The following is a 22,353-nucleotide window of genomic DNA, read 5'->3' as shown; positions in this document are numbered from 1 at the left end:
CTTAGTTCAAATCAAGAGTTAGATCAAAAGTATCTTCGACAAAGTTTGAACAACTTTGAAAAACATTTTCTAAAAGTTTGCAGAAGAGCGCAGCCACAAGTTCCATCGAACAAAAAAATTTGAGTCAAAATTCGAACTTATATAATGATTACCCTATTCATTTTTTTTTTCTTAGAAAATGCAAAACTCAATTATGAATAACTGCTCTGAAGGCAAAGAACGTCTAAAATCGACGAGAACAGAGAAAACACCTTTTTCCTGCTAAATTGTCGATGCAATGTGTCATTAACAACATTTGAAACATGGTCAACGCCTAATTAATCGATTTAAAATTAACGTTTTTAATTATCATACCTCACAAAGGGCGTAGCTTCGAATTTCGACTATCTTCTCATTCAAAACTCCGCCCAGAAGTGACAATCAACTACACAAATCAACCTTTAATGTTATTTTTAGGTTGTATTCTTTTTCATAATCATGGTCAATAAAACCCCGTTTAAATATCTCAGATTTACTTTAAAAAAAGAGTTACACAATCAAAAGGACGTAACTTAATAACGATGTTAAATATTTTTTAAATTTTTCCCAGACTGGCAGCTTAGCTACAGAAAACGGCTAGTGAACACAGAATTGATGGAGTTTTTTATTCTGATGATAACGGTCAGGGGAGCACCGTGGCAAAAACTAGTGCAAACAAAGAATCACCTGCAACTGTTTTTGTCATTGTTTTATTTATTTCAATTCATGATCCCACATTGATTTATCTTGAGAATGATGGATTATAATGCGAAATAAGGTGCAAAGACACAAACATTTGAAAAAAATAACGCATTATTGTATGCTACTTTGTTAACGAATTTCGATAATTCCGAGAATACTGCCGTATTATTTCTTAGCAAAATATGAAAACTGAATGATTTATGCCTATTTGCATTATAAGACGGTATATAATTAAAATTGACGAACGATGATTAAAATTGATGACTACGTCAATGATTCTCTGTTGCCTATTTATTTTTTGTTTTTTCAATTCTTGGGCTGTTCGGTAGGTCACAAAAAACTACAAAACTCAGAAGCACTCTAATTGACCTTATTTTTGTTTCAAAATTTTCTGGTTCAAACACATAATAGAAACGTGTTGATCTGCATCGGATGTATTATATGTCCACCTGTATATTACCTTTATAGTTAATTTTATCTTCTTATTCGTAGAGAACACACCATACAGTCCACTCGTTAATGTTTCCATGTTTTACGAGCCCTTAGTCATGCGATTCAAAAAATAACCAAATGCTTAACGAGTAAAGCTAATGACGAATACCCTTTAAATGGCAAATTTGAAAATGTATTGCTCAGCTTCAATCATCAGACTTAACTGCCCCGTCGTTTACGTTCATAGAACGCAAACCTGATCGCACCATGAAAACATGTTTGAAAGTTCCTCTATGATCATAGTCATCATCGACTGAAAGACCGGTATAAAATAGCCCCTGGGGAAAAAACACCCTGCGACCCAATCCATTTGCGATAACAATTATTAGTGTTTCGTGTTCGATACGAATCAGATGCCTTTTGCGCATATCACGACACATCGTGATATGATTCTACAAGCGCCAAGATGTCATCTTATTTTCAGAAATCTTGAGCGTTTGAATGGCCGACAGCAAGCACAGCGTTTTCTGCATTGCTGAGTTCAAATGCTCTCAAATTGAACCCAACCACTCAGATTGTTATATCTATCACCTTCATTCGCACTATCAATCAGCGAATAGTCGCTCTGGTCGACCACTTGAAGACTCGCGAACTCACTCTCCGAGCTCCACCTGTTACTCGCCGCGAGTGCCATTTCCCCTTCTGGACCCCAAAGAAACTGCGCGCCATATAAAAGCGTGATTCTTGCCGGTTGCTCTCTTGCGTATACTTAACAAGTTCGGCGTCGTCGAATCGGACGCCTTAAGCAGTAGCAGGCAGCATTACTGTACTAGATCGTAGCCTTTTTTCATCGATTCACCCTCACCACCCAGAAAAAAGACTCTCTCGCTGCGTGCCGCGGTGCTCACGGGCTTTTTTCTCACCCGAGGTGCGATTCGGTTTCTGGTTACTCACGGACATTGCTCCCCCGAAGATTCGCGCGACTGATCCAAAAAGGCAGCCCTAGTGGCCAACCAGTGCCAGTGTGCTTTCAGTGTGATTCAGTGCCTCAACGTCTTCGCCAGCATCACGCTCCCCAAGCTCGGGGACAGAACAAATAACGCTTGGCGCTTGGACGACGACGACGCAGACACGTCGCTCACAGGTTTCGGTTCCCGAAGAAAACTAAAGCCAGAAGAAGATCAGTAAGAAGCAAAAAGGATATTTTCCCCGCTAGCAACGGCGACCAACAGCCCAGTGTGTGAACACTAACCGTGTGGTGTGTACGAACGGTTTCCTCCAAACCTCTGTGGTGAATGTGTTGTTCAAGTGTTCGGTGATCCAGAGCAAAGATTCGGAAAAAACTCGTCCACTGGGAAGATCGACGAGAAGTTTGTTTCGTGGATTTTTTCTCGTAGTGTTAAGGTTTCCGGGATCGGTCCGGATAGTTTCATTTTTTTTTTTTTTTCTTGCGCGAAACCGTGCAGTGAACATACGTAGCACAACAGGGCGCACAGACACACGCACGCACACAGCGGTACCGGGAAATATGGTGAAGTTCTTTGCCTTAATAGGCGTCCTGGCCCTAGTAGCTTCGGGTGAGTATTCGAAAAAAACCGATAAGGGATATGGTACCATGAGTGAGATATGAATGACTGTGTTGAATGGTGACTTCATTGAAATATAGACGACAAAACCGATTTGGAAAATTGGACGATGCTAAAAACACTGGATCGAGTTTAATCGGCGAATACACCTCAATGTAACACACAAATGCATATAACTCATACTGTGAGTTACTTATACGCGGATGATTGAATAATTTCGTTCTTCGATTCACATATTTTTTAGTTTGAATTAGAACAACTTGTCATGTTTCAAATGAAATATTCAAAAATCTCCACCATTTTTTGCACATTAACTGAACGCTGTCACAATTTGCAAGTAGCTGGATCATTTTTACACAATTTCAGAACATTTTTTTTCTTATTGTTTTAACGTCACGTTGTCACATATTGCATTATTTCTAATTTTTGTTCCTATAGTAGTACTGGTACCACGTCGTAGACAAAACACAAATCGTTTTTTACACCGTTCAACATATTTTTCTTTTGAAGAACGAATCAAAAATTTTGATTGATGTAAAAAAGTTCTCAATTCTTCCTTTACTTTTTTTATCAAAACAAAATTCTCTTAATAATGCTAATATAGGTTAATTAGGTCTACTATAGGTGCAAAGGAGCCTAAATTTTTATCAAAACTAGTTTTACCGATTATTTTTTGAAAAATATCGAGCAACAATTTTAGCAAGACGTGCCAATAGTGCGACGATTAGGGACTGTGAAAGGATCTATGGGCTGATTTGCCAATAACTGACGATTCGTAATATCTATGAAGGCTGATCATATGTACCGTATTTAACAGGACAGTAGCATTTTACCGTCTTATTAATTAATTTCCGCAATTTGTCCCGTATTTTCGAAAATAATGAGTCATCAGAGATTTTAAGATAATAATGAAAACTTGAAAACATTTGAAATCTTTGAACGCATTGAAGTCATTTATTTCTTTAGAAATTTTCTGTTTATCTCTGCAGAGGGCAAACTTCATCTATAGATAACTATTCATATGTATTCAGAGGCACTTTATATTAATGGTGTTTTATGTTCTTTCAACTTTTGTTCAAGAAACTGGAAAATGAATTGATTAATTTTTAGAGCCTATAACAATTATCAAATGCAAACATATTTCCAAAATCTGATTTGCTTTCTGCGAGCAAAACATTCATATTACTGTAATTTTTACCTTTTTTCAAGACAAAATGGCGTTTTTTTTTTTAAATGAAAACTGTTGTTATTTGGGTATAGCAAATAAGTTTTCAAGTTCGATAGTTTCAGATCTTCTTCAGACAGATTTGAAGTTAATGTATAAATTAAAAAGAGAAATTCTGAGGAAAACTGTGGCAGAACTCACTAACTCTAAGCTGATATAGATTCCAATGAGTTTTATCGAAAACTCGACAGCTTAAGAGTTTTGAAATCTTAAATACTGTATTTTTAAAAATTTCCCATTTTTTTAACGAGAACTCAAAGTTTACCGTTTTAATTTCTCATTTTTGGACTTAATGTGTATCGTTTTCTTCCTATCACGTTATGGTCAGCTTGCATCTATCAATTGTCAAACACAAGTCATCTTCAAATATACTCTTGAGTCTTCTGAATTAAATGTATTCAATAAATCATTGATTTTATCTAAGGTTAGATTCAACATGTTTTGACTGAATAAACTCGAGTAGTTTTTTTGAACAGTTAATATAAGCTTTTGATGACTCCCTGTAATATTTTTAAAATTATTGGTACCCAAGCCGAGCAAAGCATTGCAGCAAATAACTTCAAATTTGGAAAAACTTTGGATTCCCAACCGAGTTCTTAATATTGCACAGCAAAAAATAAATTGAAATTTCACGAAAAATTTTGATCTGCTGATCGAAATGTGTTTTTTAGCATTTTCGTCAATCGAATCCATTTATGTTTTGAGGACATTATAGTTCTGAAATGAATATGATCGAAATCATCTAGGTTAATTTGTCCATTATTTAGGTATAAGAGTTAAACCCTCAATATTATGCGAAAACTTAATTTTCATGGATATTATTGATGATGATGAAGCCTATCGAACTCCCAAGCTGTACCAGATGAATGCATTTAAAATAACATGATTTTGATCGTTAGAAGAACAGTTTTAAATGATGTATCGAGAAAAGCCTATATTTTTAACCAATCCCTCTATCTACGGAACCGTTTTCATGAGCGCAAATTTTAATGTTTAGAACCAAAACAGTTATATGCAGCGGTTATATCATATATATGTTCATGATAGGTATTGAATTTTAAATAAAAATTCTATATTTTTGTGATAAAGCTATACCGCAATAAGGACAACGAAAATAGTTTTTTTTTTCTATTATTGCGGTATATGTAAATCACATTAAAAATCCGAAAGTTCAATAATCACTAGATGAAAAAACCGAATTTAGTACTATACCATTTAATTCCACTAGAGTTTGTATCCTTTGACAGATACGCGTATTTCGACCTCAACTGTAAGGCCGTCTTCAGTGTCGTGTACTAGACTCTACTCTCGTCGTAGTACACGACACTAAAGACGGCCTTACAGTTGAGGTCGAAGTACGCGTATCTGCCAAAGGATACAAACTCTAGTGGAATTAAATGGTATAGTACTAAATTCGTTTTTTTCATCTACTTATAGGTATTCTACTAAACAGCTCTAATATTTATTATAATTCAATATTCATTCTAAATGCAATTGCTAGAAACATTTATCATATATATATATATATATATATATATATATATATATATATATATATATATATATTGAGATACTATGTTGTGATATTATTTTGAACCATTTATACATTTATTGATTCAAACAAAAGATTTCTGTTTATCTTAACCCTGTATTTGCTCCTATTTACAAATACATTGCAAATCAACACAATTTTTACCAAAAAATCACGAGAACTGATTGAAAATTGCTCAAAATACGTTGAAAAACTGAAATACAAGGTGATCGCAGGGAAGCAATCTTTTTAAATTACATTGGATTGGTGAAAATTATTGGAAAATCTATTGAAAAGACACCAAAATTGTAAGGTAAACTTAAGTCTACAAATTAATTTCTTATTTGGCGGCTAGTGGTCTCAGATAAATAACCTTATCCTAAGAACCTAAAATATGGATTATCTGTAAAAAACATGATTTTTAAAGTATTTTGAAGAATGTTTACAAAATATTATCAACAAAAAATATTCATTACAGAAGTGACCAAAAAGGAATGGAAATAGAGAGATTTGTTCCTATGATTTTAATTGTTTTGGCGGTGTATTTACTTGCTTGATAATTCTTATAGAATGGTCGATGGTCCCTTAAACATCGAGTTATGGAGAGTTGACTGTATATAAAATCAAAGAAGAAAGTTTATGTTGTCATTGACAAGCTTTGGCGCAACTTGTCGCAAGTATAACATACTGATTTTTTTCGTTTCCACATGAATGCTTCGAATGTTGTTCATTTTTTTTTCTTTTTGATTTCTGGAAATTGAAAGAGATTAGAAGATCTTTGAGGTTATGAGTAAATTTGGGAAGATTATAATTTCCTCATTTATCTTCTTATAAAACAGCCTAATTTTCATCTAAATCCAAATTTCTGGAATATTTCAAACCCCTTTTCAAAAGCTTTTCTATGCTGAATCTGATAATTATTAGATGAATGCATTTCTGTTTTTTGTATCAATCTCACTTCATTCATATTTTTCAAATTTATTTTGCTATGCTTTACATAAATTTTCCACTTTTTCCATTTCGAAATACATGACTGAAAACTCTTCGAATTGAAAAATAAAAACTCTTTATGAAAATATGCTAGTGAATAAAACACTCATTTTCTTATAAATGTTTTCATATTCCGATCTATGACTGAATAAATTATTGCGTTTCGTAGCAGCAATGGACGATTTCTCTTTGAACTTCGTTAGGTTTTACCTGACCGACAGCTGACTTAGATTGCGAGCTCCTAAAAGTCACGGCAACCTGTCACTGAAAAACCTCACATTCGAAGATCTGAGCGTGAAAAACCGTCAAAATTCAAGTAGACGTAATTCAAATTTCTAGATATTTTTCGATGGTTTCACATTCTAAAGAGTTGAATACCTAATTATAGGCAAACTGCTATTGAAGTGAATATAACTATAACTAAAATAAGTTCATCCGACCGTTGTACACAAACCAAACATTAAACAAAGAAGCCAAAGAAGACAAGAACACGTGCCAACTGTCAGTGAGCTGGCTTCTCTGCTTCAGGATTTTACAATGTAGAACTATTGATGAAAACTAAGGATAAACAGTTCGAAACAATTGCCAAGTCACTTGACCTACGCGAATAAGAAAATTGATTCGTGTATATCGTGTAGTACGTCACTACACAACACACAAGTTGATAAAAAAAAAACGATGAATCGATGATCGATAACTGCAGAATCATCGTTTTAAAACTAAATGCGTAAATTGTATGTTTTTCTATATTTTGAAGAAGCGATAAGTTCGAAAACAAAATTGGAGCAATTATGAGCATACTTAAAAACTGGGGAGTACCTTGTTGATTCGAAGTGTCCGGATGCTTCGAATCCCAGACACTGGCCTGAAATCACTGAAAAATGTGTTTCTCGACAACTTTTATGCATGGAGAAAGAAGAAGACGTCATAGTTGTGGATCCTAGGCGGTAAAAATGTAATTTACTCCAAAACACCGTGGAAAAGGCCAGTGCCCGTCTTTCGAAGCGTCCGGAAATTCGACGCAGCACGGTACCGTAATTTCGGGTGAAATTGATCACTTTTCACTATCTATGATGTTGCCAATTCCAAACAACTTAATGCAGGAAAACATGTACGACGGTGAGCCTCATTGGTTTAATAATTTAATAATTTTCATAGAGTTGTGAATTTAATGCTGAAAATCGTCTCTAAATAAAAAATCAAGGAATTCCATTTCGGGGTGAAATTGATCACCTGTCAAAACAATTATCGTTAGTTTTGAAAACAACTTTACTTATTTAATTTGGGCCTCCTGAATCCAAATATGCTTGCCAAATTCTTAACAATGCAAAATTTATGGAAATAATAAACAATTAATTTTCAACAATACCGCAGAAAATGCCTAAATGTAGGCAATTTCCGAAGGAATTTTCTGACATCAATAAAAAATTCAATTATTACAACAAAATGAACAAATTGGTACGAATTTTGATGATAAAATTCGTTTTAGGGATATATTTTAAGCATCCTTACAAATTTTCAGGTTGACACCATGTCCAAATCCCTGTTTAAAACTATAAGTTTATTGATGTCTGCCAATACCACACAGAACACGATTATGGAATTTTCTATTATTTTCATAGAAATGAACATTCATTAACACAAAAAGCTTCACAACATGCAATTCGACAATAGTTAAGACAAACAACGTTCATTTACATAGGTTGCATTAATTTCTGTGCTCTATTAGAGGGAAATAAAATCGTGTGACACAGTGATCAATTTCACCCTACTGATCAATTTCACCCGAATTCACGGTACTCATTTTTTTATTGTAAAAATAACATACTTTGTTCTATACTTTGATTTTTGATTTTGTGTTTATCAAATCAATACGAGTTATAATTTTCTATCCCATTGACACTGAAAACCGTAGTCTGGATAAAAATATTGTGATTGCCTATTACTTCTAAGCAATTTTAGTGTTGGTCACGTCAGAATTCAGGTTAATGAGAGAAATAGAAACAATCGACGTTGAACTTACTTGCTTACGGCCCACTGCTCATGATGCTCCTGCGTGAGTTTATGGGGATTGCATAGGTGTCGAAGAAAAAGTTTTTAGCATAGGTTCACTTTGGTTAACGGTTAACAAGCCAATAATATCCAAAGCAGGTATTATAACAATAGCTTACTAAGAATATCGTACACTTCGCGTTCTCAGTAACAGTCATGATCGGCAACACGCAGTTGTCATGTGAATCTGTTCATTAGCTACTGTTACAGCCAATCAATCATTGAATTCTCTAGCGAGACCAAACTCATTTGAGATCTGCTTCGCAAAACTCACGCGTAAGAATTTGATACAAAATCACTTGCTCACGATTATGCCGTCAAAAACGATTCAATCATAGAACTCATCGGACATCTGCCAAAACTCAATATTATTGTTAAAGTTAGTAAGCATTGTTATCTTTCTAGCATAAAAACAAAGAAATAAGTGCTTTGAATGAAAAATCTCAAGTATGAGAAATGATAGTTTGAAATTTTCGTAACGCTGGTTACAGCTAGAATCAGATAAATGTGCTAGCACTGCTTGATCCAATCCTTCTAAAGCACTAGACTTGGGGAACACTACTAGTAATCCAAAAAAAAGGGTTCTGATTGCAGTTTTAAGCAATTTATTAGGCTATTAGAATTTGCTAAGCTTAATACGATCGTGCTTCGTCATTAGTTGACAACGAATCCAGCGATCTTTAATTAGAAATTAGAGATGGACAAAACGACTCATTTTAGTAAACGGATCCGATCCAAATCATTCATTTTAGTGAACCGGATCTTTTGAACGGTTCAGTAGCTCAGCGGCTCGCAAAAAAAGAGCGAACTGAACCGGGCGAACGAAAAAAAAGAGCGGTTCAATCCCTGTTGCGCGACATGTGTCGTACCTTTCGTGTCTTTCGCTCACTCTTTCCCAGACACTCACAACATACACTGTCGATCTCTCCTACCCGAACCAAAAAGAAGAAGCAAAATTTGCTATGCCATTCAAGTGGGCACTTTGTCTCTATTTTTCATTTGTCTGTATGCAAGAGGACAGGGCAAATTATATGCTTGGCTGTGTATGCTGAATGTGCGGAACTGCAGCAAACTGTGTTTACAAGTGTGCCTTGGCGCGCAAAGCAAGACACGTGTCGCTTGTTATAATAAAGCCAAAAAACGAACGCAGGAGAATGGGGTAAAAGAATCGCTTCATTCTTTTTCCGGGTCACTTCTTGTCTGATCCATGCTGATCAAATGAACCGACTCTTGTCAAAAAAAAAAAAAACAAGGATTATTCTTTATTTTGAGTGATCCGAATATTTTGCACGGCTCTGATACTTTTTGCCTATCTCTATTAGAAATATACAAGAATGTAAGGCTGTGGTCGTTATAATGGATCGCTGATATTTCAAAAATTTGACAAACTGAAACTTGGACTCTTTATGAGCTTATGAATCAAGATGCTTTATTGTCGTCCTTCTTTTCACCCGGCCAAAGTGCATGACAAATTGCACAAATTATTATCAAAATACATATTATTGCGAAACGTTCCATTGAATTCCAGCCGGCTTGTACAGCTTGCTTGCAACCAAACATGCTCTACGTAGTGGCGAAACCGAGGTCACAAAGCTATAATTTTTGGGTTCAAGTAATTCAAACCATAGAGCCCATTCGTTTAACTTATTCGGGTCAAACCCAGCCAGACGAAAACCAGTCCGAAACACGGGCAGAAGGTTATGTGAACACATCCGTTACGACCGAAAAGAAAATCGGAGAAACAAGGATTGCATCACAGTCAATTTGTCTGCCGTGACCAATAAACCCTGCTGCTGTGTTGTGCTGTACCTTATGGCTCCCTTCAGGGGTCATAGAGCCTACACTACTTGGGGAGTAACCCAAACTGACGAAAGGTTGTCATTAGAGCATGTCTAAACTATTGATGTACTAACTTTTATTGACATATGCTGTCATGTAGTTGAATTATCACATCATCTCTTTTTCAAAAAAAAATCTGGTGGAGGCAAGCCCAATTTCCATGAGGTCCCCTGTTCCCCCATATTACAGTTATATTTATAATATGTCACAGTAAACGCACGGATTATGGATTTGTTCATAGTTCATCAAGCATTCTTAAAAATAAATTTCCAGACAACTTTAATAGTTGACAATTGGTAGCCCCTAACATACTGAAATTTTCAATGGCGCTTACATCACTCCGTCAGATTATGGCAGTATCTATAGGTCATTGCTATGAACTGACAAAGAACTACAGTATACGTGAAAGGTCCCGCAACACATTATCGAGACTTGCCAAACCTTCTACCAACCACTGCACGCGTGGCATAAGGTTAAATCATAAGTTCCACAGAAAATGATGATAATGCAATAAAACATTAAATGTCACCCTTCGAATCGTTATTTTTTCGTTGCTCCAAGGCGATCGAAATCAGTGCCCAGATTGAACTCCATAGAGCGAGGGTGCGTCCTCTTTGTGCCGGCTGTAGATTGTACACAGGTACTCGACGCGAAGATCTATCCAACCTCAAGGGAAAATAAAAATGACACGAAGAAGACGAGCATTTACCTCCCCCTCCCCCTCCCCCACTGAATCAAGACACGACTTTCCGATGATTATGTTCGTTCGATGCAATAGAGGTGATGCAAGTTCTATCCGAAGGTGCTGCCAATGATGATGATGATGATGTTGCCGATGTTGTGACATATGAACGTGAAAGACTAATGTTTTCACGACATCTGATCTATAGACATTTAGGAGCTCCAGGCCCGTAGCCGACTCAACTGTGCACATAAATTGGCACCTTTTTGCACATTGCTCAGCGAGCGTATGAAGCTGTCTCCGAGGCACCGAATGAATCGAGAGAACTAATTTGGCATGCTTCACGCGCACCCAGCTTATGTATCGAATGCACACGATTTTTGCACAAATCACAAGGAGGAGATTGGCTGTAACACAGAGGTCCAGTTGTCTTAGCAGTCGACAAAAATTCTATTTTCAATTATTAACGTTGTCAAACCCTTCTTGCTTCAAAACTCAAAAACCACTGAGGGCCAAAACAGTTTTTGAATGTTTTTCGTTGTTTTAAGTCCAAAAATCATTAAACAATTTTTACTGGATTTCAAAATATTGTCACACCTCTGAATTCAAATTCTAATTTTGAGTGTATTTTGATTTCCATGTCCCTTCCGAAATGCCAAAAAGAGACAACCCATGTGGCGTTTTGTCGGCTGAGAGAACGTCAGGCAAGATCAAAAGTGTCAAGGTTCAAATTTGGACTTATATAAAATTAAAAATAAATGCCGAATAAGTAGCAAGCACATGCTCTATCGTGTCATCCAATAGAAACAAGATTTATCCAAAATTCTATTGTTTCATTTTTACTAATACTCGTGCAAATTTAGTTTTAGCGTACATTTTTTTGATCGGTTGTTTATTTCTACTTAGATTCAAATTTCTCAGGTGCAAATACATTTTCTTCTGTCAGAATTCTTATTAATTTAACAACTATAATTGTAAGTATGTCAAAAAATAAAAGAACAGCATCTTCTTATTCTAAATATCACACTTCAAATTTGTGCCAGATCACTTGTAATGATCATAACTTGACAAATATTGAGAATGCTTTTATTTTATTTTTTGCAATGATTATTATTTAATCTGTACCACTGTGCGGCCGAAGCGCCTTCCTATAAACGTGCCTCGATTCACCCATTAATCTCCTTTGAATAGAGATTGGTGTTTCTAATTTCTGTTCTGCTTGTTGCAATCTTCAATTTTGATTGGGCCGAAGCAATCAGCGAGAAGGATTTGCTCGATGTTTTCCAGAGTCGCAATGGTTTTTTTTTTTTCATATACCAACGTGCAACATTGTATCGACTTCGTTCAAAGCCGTAAACATTTGGAAAGGTGAATAGGAAAGGCATTGTAGGTGCGCTCTTGAAGACAATTGCAGAATGTTTTCTGGTGAAGGTTGCTGCCGCTGACATTTGCCTCGCGTTTGTTGGGGTTTGGTTGCATGACTTTTTCATGTCCTGTTCTGAAATCTACGTTCTCTGAAAGACATTTTCTTAGACATGGTTTCTTTTTTCAAGAAAGTAAATGCTTCCATTAAATTCAACCAAATCATCAATTGGGTCCTAAAATTTTTAAAGAATTCTTTTTCTGATTAAATAATACGAAAAAGCAGGTTCTTTCAACTACTTTAGCAATTTCTCCAGCTCAAATAATGGCTATAACATAAATAAACTTTCATTTTAAAAATGGTTCCAAATATGAACCTTGACGCGTTTGATTATGTTTGACGTCACTGTGTCGACAAAAATGCCAAAGGGCTTTTAGTTTTAACTCTGGGGTTGTTACTATCTGACATAGCGACATGGAAAACAAAATATACCCAAAATTTGAGAGGTGCGACAAAATCTAAAAAAAACATAAAAAAAATGTTTTTGGACCTAAACCAAAGAAAATCATTTAAAAAATTAGTTAACACGTGTTTGTGGCCTAAACTTGGTGCTAAAATTGAGACAGGGCTTAGGACCCTATTTTCAAAAAATATTCCTTAAAAAACCACTGAAATCACTTTAGCGTTAGCGTTGGCTTAGTTACGATATACCTCGTAGATTGGATTCTCACAAAATGTATGTTCCTTTGTGTCATTCTCACCCGGATTGCTTTCAGGAACAAGGTTTGGTAAACCATGATCTGATCTTAAACAAGAAAACCAAAAGCAAGGATATTGGTAATATATATAAATAATATATAAGTCGAGTCTAGTACACGACACTGAAGACGGCCTTACAGTTGAGGTCGAAATACGCGTATCTGTCAAAGGATACAAACTCTAGTGGAATTAAATGGTATAGTACTAAATTCGGTTTTTTCATCTACTTAAGGATATTGGTATCCCCGGCCACGCCAAGCTTTACCGTCACTTGGGTTACGGGAGAGAAATGTGGTTGCAGCTCTTACTTAATGAGAGGCCACCGAAACTTTTGACCGAACTAATGCGTGACGGCTCACAGCGCAGCGAAAACAATCACAATCAAACGAATCGTTTTCTACGCCAAACATCACGCACACATTGATGCACACAAATTTTTTTTCTCAGTCCGAATGAAAAACTTTGTTAACGTTTCCAATTACCAACCTATATGCGGCCTTTGAGGAAATTTCCTAAAATTTTGTGAGATTTTGAAGTTTTATTGAGTGTCGCCGGAATGAAATACTTCAGCGAAATTGTACCAAGGTTTCCCATATTGTATTGTATGTAAGTCCTGAAATTCACACTACAGTAGGCAAGCGTAGCAAATCACAGTCAGCGGAGCCAGTGAAACTCACATATCTGTTTCAATAATTTAGTTAGAATAATTATATAAGGAATTTTTCATTAAAAAGATACTTAAGACTAATGGAATTCTGTGATTCATGATTAGAACGTGTATCCGGTATTATTTATTGGCTTCCTTGGAGATACTCAATGCCATTTCAAAAACAAATTTAGCGTTTTCAAAATTTAAATTGAACAAATAATGAATAATTATTCCGGACTTCAAGCTCAATTCAGCTGAAACAAATCTACAAATAAGCTACGAAAAAACGGGCTCTTCTGGTCCAACATACCCATGTGTGTAATTTAAACACATCTTGTAAAATTAATTCTTTGATGATTTCTGCTTCATTTTCTCAAATTTCACGGCACCGTTGTTGTAAGCAAACACAGTAGTCGTTTATTTGACATTGGACAGCCTTTCCCTTTGGCATTCACAACAGTAGAAGCATTAACCTAATTAATTACTAATATTCCTATTTTCACAACACAAGCAATCAAGCGAACCTACAAAAGACAAAATGTCAATTGAATGCAGCTGACCGCGATGACGTCACCAGAAAACGGTACGGTTTTGTTTATTTCTACCATTTTTCCTATTTTTCGTAATGAGAACATGTCATTGTGTGTGTATCACATACGACATAACAAACTAGATTGAACTGTTTTTGTTACTTGTGATCCGACATATCCGGAATCTATAAAAAAAATATGATTTATGATAATCTCGTCATGTCAGACGACATTCATTTAGAAGTTTGTGGGTTTTGATTTGAAAGCATTTTTTTTAGAATTTGGACACTTGATGTATTGTTCTAGAAAAACTTGATTTTTTTTGCGAATCGTGCTTAATTGTGTGTAACTTGGTTTGTGTGTGACCATTGCTGAAATCTACGTCAATTTTTTTCTTGATTGTAAAACAATGCATTAACCCATGGCAATCGAGTAGCAATAACGTAAACATTTCACTATGAAATGAAAAAAAAAATTATGCTCTCTGAATGTCGGCCATAAGGTAAAGTATTTCATAATCAGAGTATACTACCTCTGAAACTGGATTTTATAGACTGAAAGTCTAAAAACATAAGTTTCGAACGAGTGTTAGATTTATGACCTTACGCCTTCTTACACATAAATGAATGACTGCATGCAATTCAAAGTAGAACCACCATAACACTAGTAAAACTATCACTTTAATGACAATCCGTTCGACATGGTACAGTTAAACCTGAACGCTCAAGGGGGCTGAACATTGTTTTTCTCCCTCATTAGAGTAAGTAGCCGGCAATTGCCTTGTGCATTTAATGTTCTGCACGCCAATCAGCGTTTTTTTTTCTATATTTCGAAGAGCGTCGATGTTTGATCGTATGGTATGCACTTAATGCGGCGAACACCTCTTTTTTACGATTCAATTAATGACATCACACTTCAATTTTTCGCCTGGCTAGTACAACATAGTCGTAAAAGGTTTGCATTTGACTGTGCATTTAGCCTTGCATGATCCATGGCTATTTGGATGGTTGTAAGAATTAATTTCAATATAAACTTCATTGAAACATTTTTTATTTTGATTGCCTGTGTTCGCCATAGAATGCTAAATATTGAGCAATTGATGAGAATGGTAGGATTGAATCCCGCCTATCGAGGATTTTCTTAGGATGGAAATTTTTTGGACATTCCAAGGCGTAGGGTATCTTTATCAGGGGTTGAATTCTGGAAATTCAGAATATCACTTGTCGCTCGCTGTAAGAATCATGATCCGCAACTCACCATGAGAGTCCTTTCTTTCGTCTACTGCTACAGCTCTGATTGTATCGAGGGGTTAACAGTGCCTGATAAAACCCATCTAAACAAGTTCCAAATTTAGAGGACACTATAAAACAGGTACCCCAATGGTAAATAAGCGAGAAAAAATGGGTTTATCATCGCTTTCTCATTGCGGATCATGGACCAATACATATGCGATGTTTTTTCTTCGATTACGAATTCTGCAATGATTGTTCCCTCGGTAAAAATATTATTGGTTTTCAATCAATAATGAAAAAAAAAACCTATACAGCGCCATCGATGGCCGAAACCGGCGGAACCGTTTTCCCGTTTGACAAAATTCAAGCTTATTTACCCCCCCCCCCCTTCCTCCTTCCTTAGACGCATTTCGCTCAAATTTTCACAGAAGCTTCTGGTTATCCAATTGAACAAATTTGTGGAGTGTAGCATAAGATTTTTTAATTGGATCATTGTGGAGCTTCCTACTGGCAGACTGTTAGTGGAAGCAGTTCACAATTTGTGCAACTAGATATATTCTTTGAATGATTGAAACTAAGTCAAGGATTCCAATAAAGCAAGGTTTAGCTTCCCAATCTAACCATGCAGTAGATGATGATCGAGCTCTCCTGATATTTTATCGGTCATAATTCTCACAGAGAGTGGTAAGATATTCTAAAATTGCTCTGTTTTCAACCCCTGTTTCTGAAACGAGCAAAGCTGGCAAACGAATATCGAAGAAAAAAACTTTTCTCCGATATTCATGCATTTCGCATAAGCTATTTAATACCGTAGCAAGTAAGCTCAAAATTAATTACTTCATTTTTTTTTATTAAGTTATCTTTTATCGAATGCGAAAATGGCAACCTTGGCAAAAAACGCTTAACTGTGGAAGTGTTTATTGAACACTTCACAGCTAAAAAAAGTAAATTTAAGTTCATTTTCATGCACATATTTGGAGCATAGAAATAAACCTAAATGTCAACGACCAATCCATTATTTTTCAATTGAATTCACACGATCATGTAATGTTCAACAATTTTTAGTTGAATGTTTATTCTGTACAACACAAAAATTTCATTTATTTTTACAGTATACTTCAGTTTACATCACATTGAAATAGTTTACATCACAGAAAACAGGATGGGGTCTAGTATCCCTGGGGATCACATCTATCCATTATCCTGCGGAATTTTTACCGACCATACTGTGGTTTCACATATTAGACCATCCATGAACCACTATTCTGTGGAAAGACATGCTATACCTCATTACAAACAAAGCACCCCGAAACCGGATTTTTTACTGATCCAATTATCGCTACTTATCGTTAAAAATAAACATTTGCCGAAAAAAATGAGGTAATTGTTACTCCTATTAGATAATTTGATCATACAATGCGTGTTAAGCAACCGTGTACAACGTCCCAGCCGCCAAGAGCTAATTCGACAATCAAATTTGTGAATGTGTACATTGAGACGGAGATGATCTCAGCAAACGATTATCATCATCATCATCAAATGGGGTAATTGAGCCAAAAAAACAGGTGTCGATCTCAATTGGGCTGTTGTACGATGATCGATCGTCACAAACAACAGGTTTTCCGGTTTTGAGTGATTGATTGAAGGATGCACGAGTGTCACACTTCTAATGGTACCCGAGACACAAACCCACTTATCGAAATCAATTTCCATCGAGGACCATTGACTTGAATCTATGTTTCTGATTGTTTTCGAATCTTTTCCTCTCTATCCAACAGCCACGGCCAGCGGGCGAACGAAGCGACAGTCGGACGAACCCAAGAAGGAAGAGTCATTCGAAAAAGAGCTTTGCAAGGACAAAGACGCCGGTGAATGGTTCCGATTGGTGGCCGGCGAGGGCGACAACTGCCGTGACGTCATCCAGTGCACATCGTCGGTAAGTGTGCAAATCTTATAATTGCCGGGTGCTTGCCGGGAACTGAACTGAAGCTTTCGAGAGTGTCTGTCTAATGATGGACCATTCGGACCATTATAAATGTGCATACGGAGTTGGTGGAATGGCCTTTTAAGGATCGCCCTTGACGAAGTTGATGATGTGCTGCATAATGCGGTGGTTTGTTGCCGATTTAATGATTGTTTGCAGCTAAGTGGGACCTAACAACAAAGGAGCACATTGACTGAGAGTTTAAATAGGAAATCAAGATAATTGGCATTTTAATACTTTGCCTTTATTCTAGATTCATTTTATAGAGCGATATTCGTTAAGGTAGAAGTCAACAAAACAAAAAAAAAACAAATTTTGTATATTTTATACGTAACATCCAGGAAAACATAATCATATTTAAAAAAACTGTTTGTGTATTATCATTTTACCTGAATTCGATGGAGAATTCAAATAAGGTACCGCGGGGCAAGTGGGAACGAAAAAAACGGTAGTTCAAACAAATTGTTCAATAACATTTTCATATGTCAATATTTTTCAAATCCAACAACACAATCACGTTTTGGCAACATATTTGCTGGTGTGTGCATGAAACTAATCGAATAATTTCGAAATTGTGAAAACCTTGGAAGAAAGCTTTAGCATGAGCCATTGGACGCAGTTGCCTCGCTAAACGGGGCAAGTGGGACACATCCAGTTTCATGCGTCAATCCGCATCAGTAAGTCAAGCATTACAATAATAGGATTAATAAGTCATAGATTTTTAATTTTAAGTACATATTTGATGTACATAAGGGATCAACCATAAAATACGTTACGTTTTAGGAAGAAACCCTTTATTTAATAGTATGTTACCTCACATTTAATATTAACAGAAAATTCCTCAATAAAAGCGTAAAGAGGAATTAAACGTGTTCAAAATATATCATTTATAAGTTGTTAATTAAAATGTAGCACATAAACAATCAATAATTGACGAAATTATAAATATGTTTTGTTATTATTTATATGCATGGCAGAAAACCACCTTATGGGATGGAATTGTTTTCCATCACTACTTAACTTGGTAGAAATGACAAATAAAGTTCGAATAAAATATAAAATTAATCGTTATCATGATGCATTTCAAATTTCAGCTGTGTGTTTGTTCAATTTTGAAGTCGTATTTCAAAAATAAAAAATTAAGAATAATAACACTTTTCTTTTCCCTCTTATGCAATTATGTAATTTGAGGTTGATCTTTTTTTTATAAAAATTATTTGTTTGAACGTTTAAGTGCTACTCTCTAGGAAAATGTATGAAACGTGTACGAAAAGTTTCGATTCTGGTTTTTGTTTTGATAGGTCCCACTTACCCCAGGTACAACTATATTTTGGGATAAGATAGACCATCGAAAATTTCATATGAAATGAAAACAAAATACTGGTTTATCGTTAGCAGCTTGTAATAATACTTAAAAATATAGCTTACTGATGGAAATTCGATTTAAAACACATTAATTTTTTGCGAGTCAATGCAAGACGTGAAACGTGTCACAATTTATCATGCAAGTTGAAAATGGCGCTGAACTGACAACTGTTACATGAACCACATGGTAATAAAAATAACAATATGTTTAGTACTAAATACATTCCTTGTCATTGTATCTTCAACTTTCAAGAAGAATACCCCCATGAAAAACTTTTCCTAGTTGAGCTATGACGAAACGCCCCACTTACCCCGGATTCTCACTTGCCCCGGGGTACCTTAATAATCGCCACAGTGATCTTTTATAAATGCTGAGAAGAATGTACCAATGAAACAATCTGCAGACATATTACGAAAGTCGAATTGCTCAAGTGTTGTACAAAATGCACAGACATTACCCTTGGCCTTAGACACTTTTCTGCCCGGAACCACATTACAGAATTTCTTCGGGAAGTGGCCAGTACATGTAGCACTTCATACATGTAGCAGAAATAGCCTAGGCAACTGCTCTGCTCATAACTTTTGTACAACCCATATCGCATACTAGGTGAATTATCAGAAAATAAGTCTGAGAGAAATTTAATTTCTATCACATTACTAGGCTCATTTATAATCTCAATGTGATTGTTATGCGGTTATAGTTACCAATGTGACAAAACAGCTTGGTATTTTTTTCGAATTTTCTAGGACAATCTCACAGATTTCAGTAAGTTGATCGAAAGTATTTATCATTTGATGACTCTCCATGGTATTAACTCCATTTTGTCAAAAATGTCGAATGTGACTGTTTTGCAGTTATGGGCAGCTGCTTCTCCTAGCCGAATTAAACAATTTTACAGGTGCTGAAAATCCATAATGTGAGCATAATGTGAGTGATAGCCGTAGTTAGTGTATTCAAGCACTCGGCATACGCACGCATTATCTGGTTTATGCTGTCCCCTCTGCATGTAACGAGGATCTCTTTCAACAATGAAACGCGAGCATTCGAACAGACATGCTCCGCTGTTTTCTCCACACCAGCCCAATTGGGGCACGCAGGAGATTCTGAGTTTCCAAACCTCTGCAGGTACTGCCTATAGCAACCATGTCCTGAGATAAACTGAGTCTGGTGGAAGCTCACTTCTTAATTGTTTCTTACATACCAATCTGACACATTTGTTATTAGCCGATTTGTCCATGTGCATGTGGAGTTATACCATTTCTGCCGCCAATCTCTAATTGTTACCTCTTTACACGCGATGCGGTCTCCCTTGAAGCCCTTGTACAGGCACATTCAACGAGACTAGCGAAGCTGAGCTTGTCCTCGATCATTACCCCAAGATAACTAAGGGATCGCTTGGACTCTATGGTGCCATCATCTACCGGAATAAGCGCCCGTTTTTCGAATTTGTGGTTGTTGACCACCACCACCGCCTCTTATGACTATGAAGATAGAGTGCACAACTGTCAACTCCACTTCCTCCATCGATTCGCTATACACCACTAAGGTGAAGTTATCGACGAAGCCAACAATCTTAACACCCGCAGAAGGATCAGCCTCAGTACATCATCGTACATCGCATTCCATAACATTGGGCACTGCGTTGAACTTTGAAGAACACCCGTGGTTATTGATACCCTTTTTTCCTCTCCTCTATACATATACTAGAATCTTGTCATACACTAGAATCCTACCATAAATATCAAGAAGCTTACACAACTTCACCGGTACCTTGAGACGCTGAAGTGCGTGGGTTATTGCTTCCTAGCTTGCGCTATTGAACGCATTTTTCATATCCAGAGTAACAACCGCCCAGTTACGGATGCCACTTTTTTTTATGCTCCATTGGCACCTCAGCTGTCTGAACGTCTGTTTGGATAGCGTCCAAAGCAAATTTATTTACCTTACCTTCTATATACGCCTCGCCTCGGATCAACCTCTCCAACAACTTGCCCATCGCATCTAGTATCTAAAAAGGTCGCCGACGGGTCACCTAGTGGTTTTCTCGCATCAACTTCTGTCGCTTCCATACATTCGGGAATATTCCTTGATCAATGCAGCGTTGCATCGTTGTTATGAACATGTCCGGATCCGCTTTCATTGCCGCTTTTAGGGCAACATTCAGGATACCATCAACATATGGCTAGTTCTTCACCTGACTAGGAGCACCGGAAAAGGGGCCCAAGAGAATCCCAGATGGGCATTCCATGAAAAAGGGGTAAGGCCAGAGGGGGCATCCTTTGATCCCTACCGAGAGGTCTCACCACCAAGAATGGTTTCCTTTGCAAGCTTTGGAACCCAGCTAGCAGCAAGCATGGGAAAATTCACTCACTCATCCGAACGCCACCGATAAAAAATAGCAAAAAATCTGCTGCTACCGAACATTCAGTGATAGCTGAATCGTACTGGGTGGAGTGTAGCATGAAAGCGTCAAAACCGATTGTGTTAAAGCAAGAATCGGAAGGACCACGAAGAGAAGTGAATACCAATACACTTGTATCTGCGAGGCACGAGTGAAAGCATTAAGCATCCATTCGCCGAATGCATTAAACTGAGTGAGCGGATTCCCACTCACTGAATCATTCCGTGGTGTGGATTGCCAATCAGTGAACACTCATCAGCACTCAAATCCGAATGCCACTCCAACGGAATCAGAATGTAAACAATCATTCGGTATGCATTCGGTTGCCTTCGGCTTTTAGAATCGGTAGCGACTCAATCAGTTGCCGTTTTTTGTTTCGCTTGGCGCTCGCCGAAGCAGCAGAATGGGCACTGGAAATTGAAACGATCGGCATGGTTAGAGAAACGGCTTTCTCGCTCCCGACTGTGCGTGGAAGCGAGTGAGAGAAACACAAAAACTGAGTGAGTGTTTCCCATGCTTGGCTAGCAGAAGGCTAGGACGGATCTGTCACCAATGAAATTTCAAACAAACTTAGACGACGTTGGACGATAGACAACACCACTTATCAAGAGGGTTACGTTCGCCTTCGCTGGGCCGACGACATCTTCTTCTTCTTGGTATTACGTCCTCACTAGGACAGAGCCTGCTTCTCAGCTTAGTTGTTCAATGAGCACTACGAAAGTTACTAACTGAGAGCTTTCTTTGCCAAAGTTGCCATTTTTGCCCATTCCTGGACCGACCGAGAATTGAACCCAGACACCTTCAGCATGGCTTTGCTGTAGCCGCGGACTCCAACCATTCGGCTAAAAAAGGCCCACTTCTGCAAGCCGAAATGGAAGAGGAGGGATTGTTGGTGTGGTTGCGATGATGAATTTGTTGTTGGGGTCTTGGGAAATCGTTGCGTACGGGAGTAGAGTCTGGCTTCCTTAAGAAAGCAAATTATGGTCGCCAATAAAGCCAATGAAGTTTGCGA

The 22,353-nt window shown here is 36.9% G+C and overlaps 1 protein-coding gene across 1 annotated transcript in view; it reads left to right on the top strand.

Moving 5' to 3' along the window:
* The first annotated feature begins 1,911 nt into the window (after positions 1–1,911).
* LOC5578124 overlaps positions 1,912–22,353 on the top strand; it is a 51,881-nt gene continuing 31,439 nt past the window's right edge. Inside the window, exons 1-2 of the mRNA XM_001656773.2 lie at positions 1,912–2,729; positions 17,369–17,526. Coding sequence (XP_001656823.1) covers positions 2,681–2,729; positions 17,369–17,526 — 207 coding nt within the window. The 5' untranslated portion in view covers positions 1,912–2,680. The remainder of the gene's footprint in view (positions 2,730–17,368; positions 17,527–22,353) is intronic.

The sequence above is a fragment of the Aedes aegypti genome, chromosome 3 (assembly GCF_002204515.2).
Source record: "Aedes aegypti strain LVP_AGWG chromosome 3, AaegL5.0 Primary Assembly, whole genome shotgun sequence".
In the NCBI taxonomy this organism is placed as follows: domain Eukaryota; kingdom Metazoa; phylum Arthropoda; class Insecta; order Diptera; family Culicidae; genus Aedes; species Aedes aegypti.
This window is presented reverse-complemented; position numbering and strand designations above follow the sequence as displayed.